The sequence below is a fragment of the Patiria miniata genome, unplaced genomic scaffold (assembly GCF_015706575.1).
Source record: "Patiria miniata isolate m_02_andy unplaced genomic scaffold, ASM1570657v1 HiC_scaffold_30, whole genome shotgun sequence".
Classification (NCBI taxonomy): Eukaryota; Metazoa; Echinodermata; class Asteroidea; order Valvatida; family Asterinidae; genus Patiria; species Patiria miniata.
The window spans coordinates 994,185-1,018,316 of NW_024037070.1; the positions used below are offsets into that span (position 1 = coordinate 994,185).

A 24,132-nucleotide genomic window follows, 5' to 3' on the forward strand; every position below is an offset into this window, starting at 1 on the left:
TTTCTCTGAGTACTGCTATTCGATTACGAGTAATTTGATGATTGAGTACAATTTTGACATGTCGAGTAAGAGTACTTTGCTGCCCGAGTATGAGTACCGTCATTTTGAGTACGAGTACTTGACATTCGAGTACAAGTAAGAGTACTCTAAAAAAGTACTCGAGTAGTACTCAAGTAGGAGTAATGAGTATGAGTACTACATACACCACTGGCAGCACATTTTATATCCACTATGAAATCCTTTGCTTTATGATTTTTTATTCTAAGGAGGCCAAGTGTCCAGAAAAAAAACCTGTCTACATGTCAGCACAGTTGTGCGAGTGCCCTTTTCACAAACTATTTACACCCACCAATAAAAATGACCTCGCTACGCGTCTGATATGTGAATGTTTTCGTTTTGCTGGAACATCTCTTACCTTTATTGGGATCCATCAACAAAATTATAATACTGTGTTTGTGTTTAAAAGTCAATAACTTGAAAAGTACATGAGCGATATGAATGATTCTTTTTCTAAAAAAGAGCTTATTAAATGGGCTTTCGCTCCCTAGATCTTGATCGCACTAAGTGCACAACTTCTTTGCAAAAACAGGGGATGATATTTGGGCTTTCTTTTCTTTGACTCATCCTGTACCATATTAAAAGCACAAGGGCATAGCTAGGGTTCGACCATAGAGCAAGGACCCAAGGAGTTCGTACTCCAAGACTTCAAAAGTAAAATGATGGTCGCTGCGCTCGAAAGCTACAATAGAAAGCACCTGGCGCCAGCTTGCTCAGTTGCTCACTACGCTAATCTCGACACAATAGAGATCTGCGCTCACTAATGCCAAAAAAGGAGTTTGCATGGCTTCGTAGACAGTACCATGGTAAATACGCATGCACAGTTGTCATACATCGCTAAAAATGAATGATTTTGAAGTGTTTGTTCGCAGTTGGATGATACTGTATATAAATGTGGTCAACATCACTGGAACAATCATTTCATGAAGAACAAAATGCTCTGTACCTTTAGTGTGAAAACTTGTGAAATTTTCCAAAAAAACACATTTCATCAATGATATATTGCCAATTAAAATGTCTGAAAATACAAGAAAACTTATCTGAAAGAAATCCAATTTATCTCCAAATTACAGGGACAGATAACGCTTTTAAGCACCAACAACTGCACATTGCTAACTTGAGTTCATAACTCACATCTAACAACTGCGCAGTTGTAAAAACCTATCTTGTCGTAAAATATATTTTTCAAAAAAGAGCAGCGACGTGACATGACTTATTATGCAGCATATAGGGAGGTTGTTGGTTACCAACTAAAAAGGCGGCGACGATCATCGTGTTCAAAGGCCGCTGGCATTCACGCTTTGAATGGTCGAGGCTTGCAGTCACAGTGCTGTAGCTATAGACATTCCCGAGGGATTGGTATGTTAATGGTCAAAATGTAAATCGCCCAAGAGTTCTGACTCCTTGGGTCCTTGCTCTAGCGGAACCCCGCTAGACAAATGCTAGTCAAAACAGCGACGGGCTAGTCCAACTATTCCTTAATAAGTAGCCCAGCTGGTGAGTCAAAAAATAATGGGCTACGGCAAAAATGAAAGGACACGAAGAAATAAATCATTAAATTCAGAAAGTAAACCTGTATCAATTTGTGTCTTATTATATCAACTGTTTTGGGTTAAATTATTAGATCTGTTTAATTAAAAACACGGACAAGATAACCTCAGGGTACACGTTTTACATTGTATTTACATTGTTGTTTAAAAACATGTGGGCTAGTGAAAATGCCCGCAGGCTGCTTAAGAGTCTGTTTCAGTAGCCCGGCTGGCTAGTGAAACAAAAAGTTAAGGTCGAACCCTGATAGCAGCATGTATTTCTCACCGGTCTTTTGGTAGATTTTGTAGACATTCTCTGAATCTCTCTGTTTTTGTCGTCTAACATCTTCTTGGCATCTGTAATCTTGTCTTGAAGCTTACCTAGCTGTTCTTGAGCTGTGGGGAACAAGATCAATTGGAAATTCCAGCATCATGGCCATTACAATCCAGACATTTTTAAAATATATATATAGGAACTAAATGAATGAAAGTGAAAATGTGTTTTTCATATTCAAGGAGATAATGCATTAAGAGTTTTGGATCATTCAGATATCACGGTCAAATGGCTCAGTCATGGATATTACAGTTTTGGAAAATGTTCTTTTTTTTTCCATCTTATTGCAATTTCTGGATTGATATGATATAAACTAATTGTGCATTTAATCTCTAAAGCAGAAAATGTGGTGTCACGGACATAAATTTTGGACATCACAGATATTACAGTTAACTTTCTTAAAATGCTGAAAAGTGTCTGTTAATTTGATTAAGGTTAACTAATTGATCAATCTGGTCAACTTTGTCACCTATTAAAATTGATTTGATGCAACAAATATATCAGTTCCTTGTCAACAAAAGTCAACTAAGGTTAAAGGGAGGCTTCCAGCACTGTAAAGAAAAAAAAAGTTGAACATGAATTGATCTTGCATTACTATTACAAAAGTAACTAGACTTGTGTTTGTGGACAAACACATAGCTGTTTCGACTGTTTTCTTAGCAAACACTGCCACGTAGGAGTTTCATCCAAGTCGAATGTACAAGTACACGCGTATTCTTCTAAAAATATATTGGGCTGTGTAGAAGTGAATTTGGTGTTATATGACTAATGATGACATCATCACGACGTAACTTGTGTAGAAACAATACAAGCTTAGGGTCTTGGTATGTACCTACTTTGAAGTCAATCTGATCGTAATTTATGTAATTATTTTGAAACTATTAATATGATAAAAATTATTTATGGACTTTTGTTACTCGAACTCAAAACGAATACTCGTCTATCTGAAACAACCAATCTCCCTTTGGGATTCAGGAGTCCTTAATTTTGTATTTACAATTCAAAATATTATATATTATTTATATTTTATATTTAATTTCATATTTACAGTTTTATGCAGATTAATAAATACATTGCAAGAAAATGTTCACTTGAACGATTGAATTTGTTAACAAAACAATATTACATTTGTCAGAGTAAAGCATAGTTGCCATATAACATCAACAAAGTATTACTACTTCCCACTCAGATTCAAGGTGTTTGGGATTTAACTAAATGCATACATATAATTTCCTTTTAGTTTACAAACAATTAAAAACTTCCTTTGAAATACCAGACAAATCAAAATATTACTACTAGAGCTTTGCGTTTGTTGAGTTACAAACGCAGAGTGGTCGGGCGGACAGCCTGTTCAGTATACACTGACCAGTTACGTATGTTTATGTTGAACAAAGGATCACAAAATTAAATCCTTTCCAGTATAATCCATTATTTTGTTACAAAAACATTCTTTGTGCGCATAAAAGTTTATTTCTGGTTTGATGACGTCATCAGTCAAAAACGGTAAGTGAATACTAATAAAGTTCAGAGAGGATAAATTTTCATTGTGAAGTAAAAATAACGTATGAAAATATGGGAAATATAATTGTATGCATTAGTAACACCTAACTTACGGTTTGATGACGTATTAATAATACCTAACTTACGGTTTTATGACGTCACAGCATTAGAGATCCAAAGGTGAACATTGTAATGGATATCATTATTTGGACTATGAAGATACGACAGGGATCAAATGATAGAATTCAATTAAAAATATGATACTTTTCAAATTCTCCTTAAAGTAACTTCCGGTCTGATGACGTCATATGAATTTTAAACCTTGCCAAGTTATCTGTGGTTAACCAGAGAATATCAAGGGGCGATTTAGTAATATGTGGACGGATGGTTTTAAAATTAAAGAAAGCAAACTCTATATTATGTGCCGCTAGGGGGCGCCCTTTCAGATGATAACGTCATCACACTTTTTTTGTGTGTCTGGTATTACTCACTTAAAACTTTCATAATGTATATGTGTGTAGTAAAATGCTTCTGCTTTTAAGTTATATCCATTTTTTATTGCACTTCCAGTAACACCGGAAGTGAAGGTCAAGCGGTTTTGTGTCTGGGGACAAGAAATGTTAAGCAAGGCATAGTCTACAACCTCACGAAAAAAACAAACATGATACTCTATTTAGTTCAAAAGATATAGCGCAAACTATTTTGTCCAAATTTGGCCTTAAATCGCTTGTAATTTGATACCTGATGATGTCATGATGACGTTACAAAGATTATAACATCTTTGTTACATGGTACAAGTTCACACTAGGTTTTATGATCAAAGCGCTTACCGTATGGATGAAATTTTGCTTTGTTTTGATTTCAGGCTAAAGTCTTTATTTTGAATTCACGTAACTTTGACCTTCCGATAGACCCGGAAGTAAAGGTCAAGCGAGTTCACGTATGTGACAAAAAATGTTTATCAACTAATGGTCTATCTGATTACAAAGTTGAAACATAATTGATTATTTTGTTTTAGAGTTATAGGTGAAAGTAATTGGCCACTTTTTCCTCTAAAATCGCTTGTAATTTGACACACGATGACGTCATCGTGACGTCAGAGTAATATGCACCACTTGGGATGAGGGTCGATATATATTGAAAGTTACAAGTTCATATCATAAACCGTCTAGGAGAAAACCCGCGAAGTATTGTCTGGAATAAAAAGAAAGAAAGAAAGAAGATTTATTAGAACAATTCCAGACAGTGGTCTGGTTGCACCCGACCACTCAATTACATATTTAAAAAATAACCATGTTTACAATTCAGACCACAATATGTAACTGTTTGATAGAATCACATAACATTTCCAGGACTAAGCTGAGATAATTGTGGTGATAGACAGATAGAACCAGTGTTTGTGAGGGGAAAAACATGCCACAAGTCTCCAAGCAGATCGGGTTGCCAAGCTGCATCTGGGTAGGACGGCTCCCCACAAAAGCACTCCGAGCAAAACGCCAACAGGTTACCTGAGCCTCACCTTGGCCTCAGTCTTTCTAACCCCAAGGTGGCTGCTGAGCAGCCCTCCATGCAGCTCTGGGAAGACTTCTCTCCGATGGTCTACTCGCAGCACCAACCGCCATCTTACCACCTTCCCATCATCGGGCTCCCATCTCCGATAGAGAAGTCCATTTTTCACAACCAACTGGTCCCATAATAACCAAAGAGTCTTACTACCTGCTTGGTTGTGGGACACTTCCTGCCAAGCTGGGCGACCGCCACAACTCTCTTTGGCTCTGATGAGCCAACCCATACAATTGTCGGCCAACTGGGCCTTCTTTAAGACTTTATTTGTCGAAGTCGGCTGAGTATCTACGCCCCCAGGCCAGTGACTCCTCTGGCTTGGCATGGCTCCCACAATCTTCATTGACCTCAGTTTTCTCAGCAGTTGCCTCTCTTAGGCCACACTGCCTACATTGCTGGAGACAGCCCATCAGCATTACTGTGTTTCTTTCCCGGCCTATGCTGAATCTCTACGTCGTACTCAGAAATAATCTGAATCCATCTTGCCACCTGAGCAACCACCCAAGTGCGGCATGGTCTGTTCTCAACGTAACTTTTCGGCCGTGCAAGTACTGCCGAAAGTACTTAAGGGTACACAACAACTGCCAACAACTCTTGTCATGTGACGCAATAATTGCGTTCAGCCTTGCTAAGCTTATGACTAGCGTAAGCTAGGACTTTTTCCTGTCCATCTTGTACTTGGGACAAGACCCCACCTATGCCGTCTCCACTGGCATCTGTGTCCAAGAGAAAACCGCCCTCCGGAATTGGATAGGACAATATCGGGGCAGACTGGAGCTTAGCCTTGAGCTCATCAAATGCCACCTGGCACGCCTCGCTCCAAACAAACTCCCTCGCCTTCTCGGTAAGGGCGTTGAGCGGACTCGCAATTTCTGCGAAACCCTTTATGTACTTCCTGTAATAGGATGTGAGGCCCAAGAAACTTCTCACATCCCTTACACATCGAGGTACTGGCCAATCTGCAACGGCTCGGACCTTGTTGGGGTCTGTTGCCACCCCATCCGCTGAAACAATATGGCCCAAATAACTCACTGACCACTGAAACAAATGGCATTTGCTAGGTTTCAGCTTTAACCCAGCATCCCTCAACCTACCCAACACTATCTCCAGACAGTAGGGTTTTATGTGTTTATTGCAAGTATTCTGTGTATGTTGAATCTCTCCCCTTTTTTAATACATGTTCCTCCCACATTGCCATTTTTATAGCTTTGTCCCCCTCCAGATGGTGGAATTTTCCCTTTTTACCTTGCCAGGCCCTTTCAGGGTTTCCCCTGTTCCTACGCCTGAGTCCTAGGTCCCCCCCTTCTTCCTTTTTACTACTGCTACATTGGTGTATGTACAAATGTGAATTTGTCCATGTCGGACGTTTTCTGTGTGATAATGATCAAAATGTAGATGTTTTTATTTATAAATAAATGTAATTTCTTAATGTTCTTATTGTATCACTGATGTGAATAACAATAAAGGTATTTCAATATAGTGCACTTCCAGCGGTAGAGAACATTCCTCACCACAAAGGATGACTTCTGGCTGGCGTCTTCATCGAGAGCTAGCTGCCATGACCCTGACGCAAAATCTAAGGTACAGAACCATTTCGCCCCATGCAATGCATCAAATGTCTCATCAATGCGTGGCACTGGGTAAGCGTCCTTGATGGTGACGGCGTTAAGCTTCCAGTAGTCTACACAGAAGCGTTTTGTCCCATCATTCTTACCAACCAGGACAACGTTCGCAGCCCAAGGGCTGTCAGAAGGCTCTATGATGCCTCTCTCCTGGAGGTCAACAACTTGCCTCTGCATCTCCTCCTGGTAACTATATGGGTGATGCCTTGGCCGTTCCTTAACCGGCCTTGCATCTCTGGTATTGATGTGGTGTTGAACCACATCAGTCCCGCCAATGTCAAACTCACCCCTCAAAAAGACATCTTGAAAATCTCTCAAACATCCTTGGACCAACCCATAGTGTTCTACGTCAACATTGGCTTTACACCGTTCAAATAAATCGACCAAGTGGTTGGTTAACTCAGGCTCTGCAGCACAAGTAGGCATTTTGCCTGCCTGAATTGCACTTGCCTCTACCGCAGAGATAACTCCTGCGGTTGTCCCCTTTCTAGCTGTCCTGGTCTCCCGACCAGGATTGAAAACTCTTAGCTGGACGTATTCAGTCTCTGCTTCCACCAATGATCGCCCTAGCGCTAAGCCTTTCGTGGCTAACTCGCCTCCTCCCTCAAGAGGTTCAACAATTGCCGGCCCAGCCAAGTGATGACATGTCTTGGCCACCACTCCGGGCACGACAGCCTCGTCACCAGACGGTATCTCTGTGGTCTCTGCAACCAACACTCTACCGATGAACGGTTCATCCCCACCATCGGTACATTGGATGTTCTCACCATTGAGCATCCACCTCTTGCTTAGGAAGTCCAAGTTCCCACCGGTAGTCAACAAAAAATCCATACCTAAGATGTCAGCGCATCTTATCTCTGCAAAAACTGCCTTCACCGGGGAAATAGTACGACCGATCTGAATGTCTACCTATGCCACTTCCAGTGGTTTACCATCAACCTGCTGGACGCTAACCTCATGTGCGAGCAAGGCAGGCCTTTGCTCTTTTGGCATATGGTAGTAGGTCTCACTACTAATCAACGTATCAGTCGACCCAGTGTCGACTAAAACTGACAACTGACTTCCTGACAACTCCTTCCACAAATAAGCCATGCTTTAGGCTCTTGACCACACTTGGGGTCACAATAAATCTCTTTTCGCTGCTTGACATCAGCGAACCATCTTCCCCACCAAGCTCGGGGTGCTTTACTGTTGAGGACCCTTCGGAGTCTCCAGCCTGCCCGTGGGTCCTCCATTTGGCTGGTCTCCATTTCCCTGCTGGAACTTCGTTTCCTTTTGTGGCTTCTTGCAACTTCTTGCAAAATGGCCTTTTCCACCACAATTGAAACACGTCAACAATCCCTTACCCATGGGATCTTCAGGAGGTACCTGAACCGAAGCACTTCCCCTTCTACCCAAATCTGACAATCTGGCCAAGATGGCATCCAACTTTTGGCCCTGCTCACTAAGCTCAGATTGTAACTTGCCAACTTCTGTCTCGACTTTACTGAAAGCCTGAAACTGTTCACCCACGATGACTTTGAGTTTCCCAACTCGGTCATCGGTTGCTGAATCGAGAGCTCTGGCTAACTTGACTGGCTTTCTGTCAATCTGTCTCTCGACTTTCTCGAAATTCTCTGTCTCTAATGCGGCCTGTATGGCCTCGTCCAAGTTCTTGGACACGCCCTATGAATCCCTTCACGGACCGTCTGACTCATAACAGCATAGTGGAAATGATTCATGGCAAGTTGATCTCGTGCGTCCTCCTTTAACTCAGGATATGCTTTTACTGTAAGCTCACGCACTGCTTGCCCTAACTCTTGCAAGGACTCCTTCGGCCCTTGCCGACGATGTCGTAATTCGACTAAGTAATTCTCAGCCTGCAAGCCGGAATCAAACCTTCTCTTCAACAACTGCACCATTTCTGCATAACTATACTCATGTCCACCTGCGGACCCTTCTCCACTTAATCTGAGAGCATTTCCCTGAAGGGTAGCGAGGAATGTGGCAGCTTCCTCATCATCCCAGTAGTTAGCCTTCTTACAAGACTCAAAATGTCTTTGGTACTCCCTCCACAAGACCTTACCACTATTCCTATCAGGAATGATGTTCGGATGGTGCCGCTTCCGCCCCAAATGCTCCTTCAACTCACTCTCATTACATACCCTTGGCTCCTTTTTCAATGGCCAAGGGCCTACCGACGGGACAACTTCTTCATTTCCCAACCGGTCAACACCATCACGTACTTGGGTAGCAAAGCTTATTAGTTCTACCCTCAACTTCTCAGGGGTCACAACCTCCTGTCCCTCTGCCAAGGGATTATTCCGTGTCGAATCACTTCGACCTAGTCTTATGTTACTCTGACCATCTTCCTCAAATGCATTAGGCATTTTAGCTACCGGCGCTTAAACCTCTACTGACACGTCCAAGGCAGGTTTCCTAAAGGGTGTGCTCTCCTTAATGCTCACCTCTTTCCTGCCCTCATGGACTATCTCCGGCAACATGCCCACACTCGGCATCATCACCTTTGCCCTAAACGACTCATAGCCAGTTTCGCTCGGGACTCGAAACTCAAATTCCGGGTCAACCCGAAACCAACACTTCTGTAGCTCAGCCTCTTTTGCAGATTTTTCTAGCTGCAGCAACTGATGCTCCATCCGCAGGCGACTCAATTCCTCTTCGAGTGCCTGTACTTTGCTCTCACCTGGTGAGGCAACCGCACCACGCTGCCTGCTCATTGCAACGATATCCGACAAACAGACGCTTTTTCAAACAATTTAGTAAGCTCTCCGAAAGCTTCTGACTTATTAGCGAATTTACTCAAACAATTCCAATCCCACTTCTGACACCATTTTGTAGAAAAATTGCTCTCAAACCCAGTTACTTCCTCGGACTGGAGACTAATGAGCAGTCCCAAGGCTAAGGGATGCAGGTTCGTTTTGGTGGAAATATACCGCAGAAGGAATTGATTGGCTAACTCTGCTCAATAAGTCAAATAAGCACAACAGGACACCTGATTTTAGACCACAATTAATGATTTAAATATAGTTTATTGAATCAACATACAATTGTCTTATGGATGGTGAATAATTAAATGACCTGATTAAACTTCTTGGATTTGGGGAAACCTTTTATCACTTATTAAACCTGCTGTATTGCTTACTACCCAATGTGCAAGGCTGACTACCTTGCTGTTTGGCTTACTACCCGATGTGCAAGGCTGACTACCTTGCTGTTTGGCTTACTAAAAGGCTTACAAACTACAACAGTCGTTAAGTTTATTATAGAGGTTCTGAGGTAACAATTTAAGCTATGAATGTTCAACGTGGCTTACTTAGCTGCTGAGGTTCCTAGTCAGCCACACAGGGACGCAGCCGTATGAAAGCAAGGTCGGTACACGTTCAAAACTATTCACTGTAAAGGTGTGTAGCAACCAGGATAAATTCGTTGCCGTTTACTGAATTTAGATTATATATTTGATCATTGATATTTGCAAATTGTTCTTGTTCTTCAATATATTCAAATTCAAGTTTCCTAATTGATGCATTTTATTCACCTCAGTAGTTATGTTTAGACATACAACCAGTCTATTTCCTATTTTTCATAAATATGCATGTTATTCCATTGTTTGACCAATTAGCAACTTTTAAATTAGCATATCGATCATGCCAATCAGAGCACGAATTAATTATTCAATTTTAATGCCACGTTTGTGTAGCGCACTTAGCACTCTCTTCTGCCTTTTTCTCAACATTGTCGCACCGCAGTTAAATTTTCTCAACCAAGTTTTGCCATATTTAGTTGCTCATTTCACTAGCCTACTGGCGTGTCCAGCCCTAGCTTTACGTCAAGAATTCTGTTACTCTTTGTGTGTACTTTCAGTAGAGCTCTACACGTGTAAACAGTACTTTTGACTGTCATTTTTGATCGACTGCTCTCTGTGATTCAGCAGACTTTTCGTCGTCTTGTGTACGTACGTGTTTACATGTACATGCACGTACGTAGACTACGTTGTCATCAGCACTGCCGCCGTAGCAATAGCCCCAGCAACAACTTCATGAACTATCGCCAGTGACTTCCACTGCCGTAACAACAGCGAAACCATCGCTGACTCACCCGTACGCGCCAGCTGCTTCATGCGTTGTAGGCAGGGAGCATGGACATCGACAATTTTTGCAGAATCCTGATCTCCATTCTGATCCAGTGCCGGGCCAATTTCTGCAGATTTTGCAGCAGTCAAGAACGGTTTTCCCCATCCGATCTCAAGCTCAGCGACCACAGTTTCACCTCGGCGGATCAGCTCCTCCACGCGCTCTCCGACGTACCTTGGATTGGACCGCGACATTCCTGACGGCCCCCGGTTGTTGCAGCAGGACTTCTCCCTACTCGCCAGCTGACCGGAACACTTCACGCAAACTGGACTGATTTAGGGCCTGCATTTTTCCCTCGGATTGCTTTTCATCCCTTTGGAAGTCAACTGCATTTTTCTGTTTATTTTATTGTAAATAATTAATACTGTCATTTAATATCCGTTGTTTTGTTTTGTAATCAATAGAGTTTCTTTTATTTAATCACTGTAACTGAAGATAATAATTTACCAAGAATAAATTTTCATTGAAGCATTTAATTTGTGTCTGATCATTTAATTTCTCACACACGGTTTGTGCAAGTAAAATGTAGGGATCCTTTTGATTTTTCTTTTGGAGATAATTAGCCACTTTATAGTTTTCTGTTTATTCGAGGATTTATATTATTTTCCCTAAAGGTGTACACCACAGCAGTAAACACCAACACCAACACCTCTTCCAATACTTGGCACGCTCAACCACCTTTGGCTGATGCTACTCCAAACGCAGAGCTTACTTATGTTCTCCGCTACAACGGGGAACTACACGGTACCAGGCCAAGTGCACACAGCTCGCCGGCAACAACCTAGTGATCTCGGCTGCCTAGTAAGCGCTACCCACGGCACAAAACCGTTCTTAGTAAAACACACACAAGCCACAAACTCTACAAAGTTCGTGCTTACCATTTCGCCACTCGTCTCGCCCACTTTGCAAAAAGTTCCAAAGTGGTGCTCATAAAAACATGTATATGTATTATGCTTTGGAAAATGATGTGGAAAAAGAAGGGGGAAAAACACACTAGATTATGTTTGTGTACAAACAAACAGCTGTTTCGGTCATTGGCTGTTTCGGCAACCGGCCGATACAGCCTTTGTTTTCAGTAAGATTTTTATTTTATCTTTTTTTCTTCTTTTTCAGTCATTTTTGCCATTGCATTTGTACACTTTTTTTGTTCCCGGCACTTTGGGCACTACAATCAATCCAATTGCCCTTATACCTGGCACACACTAAGACCAGCATCCACAGATGGTCGCCGAACATCATCACGAGTCACGTGACATCACAATATTGGAATTGGGATAAAACTTGGTATGTACCTAAACCGGGATGTGTTATAGATGCAAATTGAAGTGACGTCACAATGACGTCATCACGTGACATGTGACGTCATATTAAAAATGCATATTTTGAAAGCCTATATCTACAGAACAGGTGGTCCGATTGGGTTGAAACTTGGTATGTTCCTAGACTGGGATGTGTTATAGATGAAAATCGAAGTGATGTCGCGAGGACGTCATAACGTGACATATGACGTCATATTTAAAATGCATGTTTTGAAGGCCTATATATACAGAACTTCAGGTCCGATTGGGTTGAAACTTGGCGTGAACCTAAACCAGGATGTGTTAAAGATGAAAATTGAAGTGACGTCACGATGACATCATCACGTGACATGTGACGTCATATTAAAAATGCATATTTTCAAGGCCAATATCTACAGAACTACTGGTCTGATTGGGTTGTAACTTAGTATGTTCCTAGGCCTGGATGTGTTATAGATGAAAATTGAAGTGATGTCATGATGACGTCATCACATAACATGTGACTTCATATTTAAAATGCATATTTTGAAGGTCTATATCTACAAAACTACATATTCGATTGGGTTGAAAGTTGGTATGTACCTAGACCGGGATGTGTTATAGATGAAAATTGACATGACATCAGGATGACGTCATCACATGACATGTGACGTCATATTTAAAAAGCATATTTTGAAGGCCAATATCTACAGAACTACAGGTCTCATTGGGTTGAAAGTCAGTATGTACCTAGACCGGGATGTTTTACAGATGGAAATTGAAGTGACGTCACGGGTCATCAAGGGTCGCGTAATGTCACGATAAAGATTAATAGATGTAATCTGTGAAAATCAATATAAAATCAAATGTGAGAGACCTGAACTTGACGTTTGCGGGAATTGATGGAATAATCCAGGGTCTTCATTTTGGATATCACGTGCAAAATTGCGTAACCCTTCCTAAGTGCCTTGTAATTTAAAATTGGTATTGTGAACTTGCTTACAACGATGTATGCTTTGGCTAACCGGAGCTTTTTTTTGTTCCAAGCTAAGTTGTTTTTTTACAAAAACTAAAGGTGACGTCATAAAAGTTAGAGCGCCCTCTAGATGATTAGAGATGGAAATTGATGTGACGTCATCATGACATCACGTGACCTGTGACGTCATTATTCAAAGCCCTATGAGAATGTAATCACATATTTATATGCCACCATTTATTATAAACAGAACTACACATCCATTCTGGATGGCACTCAAATTTGAAACTTTACATGTCACATGTCACAAAAAAAGTTACCGAAACAGCTTTGTGTTTGTCCACAAACATAAGTCTAGTTTGTTACTGTATTTTTATGTCATGTTAGACTGATAGGACAACATATACGGTAGAGTGATCAAGACCCATACAGTTCTGTACATATTGGCCTTCAAAATGTGCACTTTTAATATGCCGTCACGTGTCACGTGATGACATCATCGTGACGTCACTTCAATTTTCATCTATTAAACATTCTGGTTTAGGTGTATACCAAGTTTCAACCCAATCAGACTTCTGTTGATATTGGCCTTCAAAATATGCACTTTTAATATGACGTCACATGTCACTTGATGATGTCAGCGTGTTGTCACTTAAATTTCCATCTATAACACATCCCAGTTAAGGTACATACCAAGTTTCAACCCAATCGGACCTGTAGTTATTGAGATATAAGCCAATATATAGCCAAAATATGCACATAAATTGTGACTTTACGGGTCACATGATGACGTCACGATGACGTCAATGTTAGGCACTCATCTTCAGATCCTGGTCTAAGTGTGTGCTGAGTATAAAGTCAATCGGATTGATTTTAGTGCCCCAAGTGCCTTCCACGATGAAAACGTGTGCAATGCTATGGGGATTGGCTGAAAAAGAAGGAAAAAAAGACTAGACTTAATATGTTTGTGGACAAACACAGGGCTGTTTCGGTAACTTTTTGTGACATGTGACATGTAAAGTTTCAAGTATAAGTTCCATCCAGGAAGGATGTGTAGTTCTGTTTATAATAAATGGTGGCATATAATATGTGATTTCATTCTCACAGGGCTTTGAATTATGATGTCACATGTCACGTGATGACGTCATGATGACATCACATCAATTTTCATCTATAACTATAATTGTTTTGGTAAATAACAACTTAGCCAGAGCATACATCGTTGAAAGCAAGTTCACATCTTTCACCAATTTTAAATTACAAAGCACTTCCGGTTTCAACCAGAAGGAAGGGTCACATGATTTTGCACATAATATCAAAAGGAAGACTTAGGATTATTCTATCAATTCCCGCAAAAGTCATGTTCAGGTTTCTCACTGTTGATTTTATGTTGATTTTCAAAGATTAAATCTTTTAATCTTTAACGTGACGTCACATGACCCACGATGACATCATCATGAAGTGACTTCATTTTTTTTTTATCTATAACACATCCCTGCCTAGGTACATACCAACTTTCAACCCAATCGGACCTGTCGTTATGAAGATATGGACCTTCAAAATATGTAACTATATTGTGACGTCACGTGACTCGTGATGATGTCATGATGACGTCAATGTTCGGCATACATCTGTGGATGGTGGTCTAAGCGTATGCCAGATATAAAGGCAATCAGATTGATTTTAGTGCCCAAAGTGCTGGTAACAAAAATAAAACGTGTACAAAATGCTATGGGCAAAAAGGCTGAAAAAAAGAGAGAAAAACTAGAGGTTTATGTCTGTTTAATTAACAGAACATTTTCGCATTGTTGAATGTTGCTGTTGATTGATGATTGATGGTGATTGTTGATGTTGCTATTGATGTTGATTGTTGATAAAAAAATCGCATTTTTGATGAAGTCATGATGACGTCACATTCTTTTCAAAATGTTGTGTATATACATGTACCTATTCCCTAATTAACAAACCAAATACAACAAGAATTTTGAATGTTGCGTTCGTGAGATATGGCTTAAAGGTCAAAATTTTCAAAAATGTATATAAAATCGCATGATGACGTCATTATGACATCATTTCAATTTTTACCTATAACACATCCAGGTCTACCTACATGACCAGTTTCAACCCAATCAGACTTACCGTGCTGTAGATATTAGGCTTTGAAATATGAACTTTTAAGATGACGTCACGTGACCCATGATGACGTCATTAAAACAATACTTGGGGGTGCTCATTATTCTTTTGTGGATTTAGTCTGTACCAAATTTGAAGCAAATCGAATGAATAAAAGTGTTAAATTTTGTAAGCAGAAAAAAATTGTAAAAATTAAAAAAAATCGTAAAAAATCTGTCGATGACATCGTTGTGACGTCATTTCAGATTTTGTGCACTGGTACAATTATCTACCCACCTACCAAGTTTCAGTACGATCAGACCTTCCCTTCTATATGTTTTACAAGATCGCATTTTTGATGACGTCATCATGACGTCACACATTTTTCAAAATGTTGTGCATATACCTAGGCCTTATTGCTTAACAAAATACAAAAACAATTTTGAATTTAGCACATTGCATTCGTGAGATATGGCTTAAAGGTCCAAAACTTCAAGAATCGATATAAAATCACACGATGACGTCATGATGACGTCACCTCAAGTTTGTATCTATAACACATCCAAGTCTACCAACAAACCGAGTTTCAAACTCAATCCGACTTATAGTTCTTTAGATATAGGGTCTTAAAGTTTGCACATTTAGGATGACATCACGTGACCAATGATGACGTTGTGATGACATCACTTTTCCATGCACGAGTTCACTGTGGGTTCTGACCCTGTACCAAGTTTCATTAAGATTGAAGTACAGTAAACTCTGGCTAAACCGGCACTCTCGGGACCCGAGAATTTGTGACGACTTACGTGCATGCCGATATGTGCTATAAGTCGTCATTTTGCCGACTTACATGAATGGTCTTTTGCACACATGATTCATTGCACTAATTGGTTTCGATTTACCCTGGATTATCTCCTTAATGCTTGAGTTGAATCCAGCAAATTAACCCTCGAATTGTATCATCACGTTTGGGGCATTGATAGTGGAGACCACGTTACATATATACGTGCACAGTAACGAATTAAATGCGTGCGTGGTCCGGTATATACCATGCACGCATTGACTGCAGCAGTAGTAATTCAATAAGACGACCCCCAAAATGGACAGAGCGCATGCGTACGGCCTAGAGGGGGTACTGGTACTGATATGCTCACGATGCATATGCGATGTATGCAGTAGGACACCCTTTTTAGACACCGATGCATGCAGCGATCACGGCCATGGGCCGTGCGAAACCACTTTACACCCGACAATTGCCAACCGCAGCACAGGAAGTCGATGCCAATGCGTAATTTGTTGAATGCCGACTTACACAAAGGATTTTGTAATGCTTTTTATGGAAAGGGGACCGAGAGTAACACGACGACTTGAGCGCAATGGCAACTTATAAAAGCCGGCTTAGCAATAAAATATTCAATGGAAATGCATTACGGACAATCAGGACTTTAGTCAGACGGCCGACTTGAGCGATTTGACGAGTTGTACGATGTCGGTTTAGCCGGAGTTTACTGTATGTTCAGGGTCAAAAGTGGGGTCTAGAATGAAACATGTGCAAAGTCAATGGGATTTGGGATAGAAGAATAAGAAGAATAAGAAGAAGAAAAAATATCAGAACTAAAACAAAGGCTTTTTCGCTGATGACGAAAAAGCCAAAAACACACTAGATTTACTTATGTTTGTGTACAAACATATGGCTGTTTCGGTAATTTGTTTTGTATGTTTATGTCATGTAAGACTGATAGGACAACATGTGCGATAGAGTGATCAGGACCAACACAGTTCTGTATATACAGGGTGAGTCAAAAAAAGTGAAACCCAAATGTCGGGACCATTGTTTTAGTGAAGTTCTGCGTGTAGCACTTTCAAAATATGAAAGCCAAATTCATAAGCCTTCTTTTAGTACAAGAATCATTCAAATCAATCATGTGCTTTTAAAGTTACGGAATTTTAAACACAACCACCATTTTAAAGTTCTGTCCACAGATCACAAGAAAGTAAGTGTTCTTTCACCAAAACGAAACCAAATTACATAGGGCTAGGGATGTGTGTGAATTGTGTTTGTTTTGCTGAAAGAACGCACACTTTTTTGGTGATCCCTGGACAGAACTTTAAAACTTCAATTTTCATCTATAAAACATCCTGGTCTAGTTACATACCAACTTTCAACTTGAACCCAATTGAACATAAAGTTATGTAGATAAGGGCCTTACAAATTTACATTTAATGTGATGTCACATGTCACGTGATGACGTCATCGTGACGTCACTTGAATTTTCATCTAAAACACATTCTGGCCTAGGTACATACCAAGTTTCAACCCAATCAGACCTGTAGTTCTAAAGATATTGGCCTTCAAAATATGCACATTTAATATGACGTCACATGCTGGTCTAAGTGTGTGCCGAGTATAAAGTCAATCAGATTGATTTTTAGTGCCCAAAGTGCCTTCCACGATGAAAACATGTACAAATACTATGAGGAATGGCTGAAAAAGAAGGGGAAAAAAAGAAGAAAAAAAAAACTGTAACGAAAACAAAGGCTATTTCGGCTGTTTGCCGAGACAGCCCAAAAAAATCTTAAACAAAAAAGAACATGCCGAAACAGCCAAAAATAGAAGAAAAACACTTAAACGAAAACATAGGCTGTTTCGGCTGGTTACCAAAACAACCAAAAATAAAAAAAACACAAACAAAAACAAGAACTGTTTCGGTGTGTACACCGAATCAGCTATTGACTTCCTAGACACTGAACACACACACACACCACCACATTTGTTTATGGTGTAAATCAAGGATTTTCTTTTGTTCCTCTTCCCTTTTTCTTTGTTTGTACTCCAACCTATTTTGCAACACCTCTCATTGGTTTTGTACACGTTTCCTCGATTTGGTTCCTGTCCCTGATTCACCGATGATGCTGCATGTGTGTGTCTTCAATTTACACCATAAACAAGCGCACTCTTTGTAAACACCGGCAATCGTGGACCCCCTATTGTCCCTAATCCTCATTCTTTTGTTTTTACTTTTTGCTACAACTCGCATTGGTTTTGTACACGTTTTCTAATCAAGGGCGTCCTCGATTTGCTTCCTGTCCTCAATTCATCGATGATGTTGCAGGTATGTATCCTCGATTTACACCATAAACCTACTCACACACAAACTCACACAGTTGTGAATTCCCATTTGCTCGAGGACAATCCTGAATTTCTATTCGCTCGAGTCAATCCTTTGTGTTTCCCTTTGTGTTATCACTCTCCCTTGACTCACATACGATAATTTAACAAAAGACCCAATGTCCGTGGACTTAAAGGAACTTTTATTCTCCCTTTGTGGGTCTATCGTCGATCCTAAAGCCATACAAGAGCACACACATTTGCTTATGGTGTAAATCAAGGATTTTCTATTGTACTCTCCTGAAGACCGTCAGAGCCTACTGACCGGAACGTCCAGATTTACCTCTGGTTCTTTTCAGAACCATTCTCTTAGTTGAGAAATTATTTGCACATGGTGTTTCAGCAAACTATAAGTCATTATTGCAACAGCTCGCATTGGTTTTGTACACGTTTTCCAAACAAGGTTGTCCTCAATTCAACAAGGATGTTACCCGTGTATATCCTCAATTTACACCATCAACTTTCTCACACACACATGTAAATTTCTATATGCCCGAGAACAATGCTCCCATGGACTATATTCCCATAAACCGTATGATCGAGGACCGTTTTCAATAAGAGACCCATCGCTCGAGGACTGAAAGGATCTTTTGTTCGCACTTTGTGTTTCTGTCCTCTAAAGCCCCATTCTTGTTCCATAGTTGTGGTATATACACATCATTAATTAGTCTGTCGGTTTACACCATAAACCTACTCACACACACAAACATATTAATTTCTATACAGCTGAGGACAATGCTTTGTGTTTCCCTTCGTCCCTGTCACATAACACTCCGCCATAGACTAAGCACAAAACTGTATGCCCGAGAACCGTTTTTAACAAAAGACCTAATGCTCGAGGACTGAAAGGATCCTTTGTTCTCCCTTGGTGTGTTTGTCTATAGTAAAGCCACCCAATGGCGTACCGGGGGGGGGGGGGGGGAAGAAAACCCAGTTCCAAAGCCATTATAATGCCCTTTAAAAATCAGCATTCATTTTCAAGTATGCATAACAATGGTAAGTTGGAAGATGGGTACCACCAACCCCCAATTACAATGAAATTGTAATCTTTAGTAATTGCTAGTCCAGTAAAACCAGAAGAAAGGGACACATGGCTTTGACATTCCATAAGGTGCTTTTTCAGTCCAATATGAGGAAATATGCAAAGAACTGGAATCATCATGTGATAGTTCTGAAAGGGGATGGGGGTCAGGGGACCAAGGTCAAATGTCCAAAAGTTTGAGTTTAGCCAACATGTTGCGCACAAATGCCGTTTTTGGATTAAAGTGTTGAGATTGTCCCCCTGATACCAAATATGATACTTAAGAATATAAAAAAACAATTGAATAAAGTTACTTAACCAGTTCGCGTTGGATGCTTCTACACACAGGCACGGGTTAAAATGTCAAGTATAGCCGACTACAGCTATAGACTTGCGTTGTCATAAGGTTGTGAAGAAAATTGTCCCATGGTACAATATACGCTTCCTTTAAGTCTTTATTTACAGTTCAATCAAGTAGAATCAATTGCAGAAATGAGGTTTGGATGTACAGATGTAGGATGGAAGTAATGAAATACGGAAGTACGGTAGGAAGTGCGGTAGGAAGGAAGGAAGGAAGGTTTTGATGAAAAACAACAAAATATAAGGGGAAATTATTAACTAATACAAATGGTAGAATAAAGTAAATTGGGTACACATAAAGGAAATAAACAATTAGATATTAAACTAGTAATAATTAAACTATAAAATATAACAAAAACTATGTACTTACTACGCTGGGGGTGTTGCCAAAATCGGGTGTCTAACTGTGTGCAAATCTAACGGTGTGTAAAACTAACGGTGTATAAAAACAGGTGTTGTACGTTTGGACACTAGCAACAGAATGATGGGAAAATGGGCTAAAACTATGGTCAATGCACAGACAGTGTCCTAACAGGGTGAATTATGGCGCCTTAGGGAATGTTTTGGTCTGGAGTTGGGAGAGGTTGCTATGGGGACCGCCACCCAGGCCTGGCAGAGTTGGGCAAAACAAGGTCGTACAGGGATCGGGGACTGTGGTCAAGGGATCTTACACTAAATTGTACATCTAAATTGTACATGTACATTGTACATGTACATGGTCTAAGCTAGATAATGAGGATAAAATATTTTCTAAACCTAGAGATGATTAAATGGTATTAATTAAAGACAAAAATAATAAGAAAAGGTAAATAATACACAACGTCCGCTACAGTCAAGCGTGCCTCAAGTCGCCTCCGGATGATGTCTAAACTCGCTAATCCCCCATTTGTTTTGTCCACACACACACATTCAAAACACGTCTTTTTACTGACGGTAACCAGTGGCAATAATAATTATGTGGCTACGGCTAGTCACCATTATGTGTATAACAGATCATGCGCAAACGCACGAGGTATCTGCCAAATGTAGCCGTAGCCAAGTCAAATGTAGTAGTCAGATTATGTACGTCAATACAGCCAGTACGACGGTTGCCAGAACGATGGAACATTAATGACGGTATTATTCTATCGGGATTTGGATTTTGTTAGGCAACAACTGCAAGTGCATTTCTATATTCGTCTCGTGCTGGTCTCGGCCCAAAATTCAGAGAACAGTAGGCCAGGACCAAGACCAGCATTTTTTTCCGAGACCATGCATGGTCACGACCGAGAACACGTTCAAACTGGTCTCGAGACTGGTCTGGAGACCAAGACCAGTCTCGACGGCTACAACACTGCCATGTGCACAAACCTCGCTAAGAGAAAAGCGCCCAATCTGCACCCTCCGCACCCACTGCATGCCCACAAAGGACCCTGTAACATAATAGCTCATCCTAGGTTGTTTTTTTTTAGTTCCCTAAAAGGGAGGATGGTAAACAGAGGTGAGTGTTTTCTTACTAGATTGAAAATTAGATTTGAGAAGTTCCATTACGAAAAAAAAACTCACCTCTGTTTACCTATCCGCTCCGTTCACAAGTACCCCCTCACCGGCAAAGCAAGCACAGTTGGGGGTGACCGACCGGTGCCATCTTGCCTGACTGCAATTCATTGCCACGAAGCGCGGCCACTGCGTGTGCATAGTACAAAACCCCTGGTGTACATGCGTCACACACAAGGAACAGTGCGCGTCAACCAGCGAAATGTCCCGCCCATGGGACGTCGTTGCTAGGTAGAAGGGTGCCCATATTTGCAGAGTAGCACCGAAAGTCACAAGGGAGGGAAGGGTCATGCAGTCATGATGAAAGTAGGCCTACATGCAAATCTAGTTAACATGAAAAGGTTGTTTAGACATGCCTGGGAGCTGCCTATCTATTTTAAAAGAGCTTTGTGGGTTGAGCAGGCTGCTGATCTTGCTTTTCACTGGAGGTCTTTCCTGCCTATGCGTCCCTCCGATTGCACGACGTCCTTCAAGTAGCATCAAGTGAAGGTTGGGGGATTTTTCCAGCGGGCCTCTTTCATAAATCTGAAAGAGAAACTCCAAGCAGATTAGCTCATGAAGTCGACATGCTGCGTGTCTCTCAGGCTCTTGATTTTGATCCTCGATGTTCGGGAGGGCATTGTATAGCCACCAAAATCCATTGAGCGATCATGGTCACAGAGGCTTGATGATGAGGCTGGATGGTGGTAATAAACAGTTGTTTGATGTCTCCTCTGAGGGGCTGGGTGTGAGCAATGAAATACCGAAGTTGAGGACGTCAAACTTGGTACAAGTATGTCAGGGGGTGAAAAATCCACTGATTGGTTCTTATTGAGAAAATCTACATGTGAAATTAGTCAAACACCGCCAAGTTCCTAACGGATGTGGCCCTGTGAGGCGAGCTGTAGCTGCAGCCAGTAAAACTATGATTTTAACTGTAAGATGATGAAGAGAAGAACTGCTTCCTGATTCAAACAGACCTTTGGCGAGAGATAAAAGGATGGTACCCAGGTCTCATGATGGGATCAGCTTCCAGGTAGGAGGTCAATCATTAAACATACCACGTATCAGGTGAGATTTGGATGTATTTGATGAAGCTGTTGTGCCATCATGGAAACCTTGAAGGATACCAATGGCTGATCTGAAGCCCTTAATTGTAGAGACTTGAAGGCCGGAATTGAAAAGGTGAAGAAAGAAATCCCCAATCAAGGTTACAGATGCAGAACGGGAATTGACAACTCTCTCCTCTCGCCATTTGGTGACGTGGAGAAGTCTACTATCATACGTTCTTCTGGTGGATCTTCGTCTGCTTTTGGCTGCCAGGGATGTAGCTTCCCTCGAAAGGCCAGCCGATTGGAAGGAGACTTTGAGAGCATCCAGGCACAAAGATGGAGGGTTGATGGATCGGGATGTAGAATGTGAGACCTTGGCTGTGACTGAAGGTCTGGCCTATTGGGAAGTATGAGAGGCAAGGGAACCAGGACATCCAGACATGGGAACCATGGCTGTCGTGGCCAAAATGGGGCTATGACGACTACCCTGGATAGCTCAGTTTTTATCTTTGTCAGGACCCGTTGTAAGAAAGAGATTGAAGGGAAGGCATATTCATGGATTCCTGTCCAGTCAAACCTGAGGGCATCTACCTTCCACGCCATAGGATGAGCATGACGTGTGCAAAAGGTTGGAAGGTGGTTGTTCAGATGGGATGCAAACAGGTCCACGTGTGGTGTTCCGAGTATGTTGAAGATGTGTCTGGGTACAGGAGGATGGAGAGACCATTCTTTTGGAGAGACGTGACTCCTGGAAAGAGGGTCTGCAAGGAGATTCTTCTTCCCTGCCACATAGGTGGCTTGAAGAGAGATTTGGCATGGAATGCACCAACTGGCTCCCAAGTGGCAAGGCAGACAGACGGGGAGTGAGTTCCCCTCCTGATGGTTGATGTATGACACTACAGTAGAGTTGTCCAACTTGAACAGAACCAATTTGTTTAGGACTCTGGACTCGAGGGAAAGTAGAGTTTTGTACACTGCAAGGAGCTCTAAGTGATTGATGTGAAGTAAACTCTCTTCAATCAACCAAGTGCTGGCCCGTGATAGATTGTCTAGGTGTGCTCCCCAACCAAGTCTTGATGCATCCGTTGTAAGGGTAGCTGAAGGAGAGGGGCAAGGGAAGATCACTCCACATTTAAGATTGTTCACCAAAGTAGTCTGAGCATTACCCGTTATCCACGGAGCCAAGTCTCTTGTATAATGTCTGATATGGCTATTAACATGCAGACATATGCAAGCCATGCGCAAACCAATCGGTGTCCACTTTACTAAATTGTGACCTCATTTCATTCCCAAATCAGGACTAATATGGTTTGATTGGTCAATTCGAATGCAGTGTTTTGTTATACAACAACAGCTGCACCCGTACGTGTCGCGTAACAAAATAGCGTTTGACCAAAGCCTTTGTTGCTATGTCTAGCTTTTTTTTGTATCCATGTCTAGATGCGACAAAGGTTGATGACCAATGACGTAACATAGAAAGTGCCAGCTGATTAGTCAAAATCTAGAGGCCAATGTGCGGTTGGCTTTCGCCATGGTCTATTATATAGACTACCACCAAAGGAGTTTGTCTAGAATTAGCTGAGTTACTGGAATCATCTTCAAGGACGAAAGTGGTTCAGAAGATGGAGCTGTATGGGATGCATGTGCATCCTGCTCCAAGGGACCAAATCCACCAGACTTGCCATGAGGCCCATGAGCCAAGCTTTGGATGGGTGTATTGGAGAGGACCTGAAAATCTTGATGCAATCCCGAAGTGTCTGACATTTTTCCCCAGCGGCATCGCTCTGCCTGTTGTCATGTTTAGAACTGCTTCAAGATAGGTTGGTTGTGTCTGAATCAGAGAGGACTTCACAACATTGATGATGAAGCCCAGATTGAGGGTAAGCTGAACGGTCTGTCTGAGGGCATTTACCGT

At 41.3% G+C, this 24,132-nt stretch overlaps 1 protein-coding gene across 1 annotated transcript in view; it reads right to left on the reverse strand.

Annotated features, from left to right (window-relative positions):
* Positions 1 to 24,132, reverse strand: part of LOC119739374 (centriolin-like) — a 306,576-nt gene that overhangs the window by 209,479 nt on the left and 72,965 nt on the right. The window contains exon 9 of the mRNA XM_038214300.1: positions 1,873 to 1,982. Within this exon, the coding sequence (XP_038070228.1) occupies positions 1,873 to 1,982 (110 nt within the window). The remainder of the gene's footprint in view (positions 1 to 1,872; positions 1,983 to 24,132) is intronic.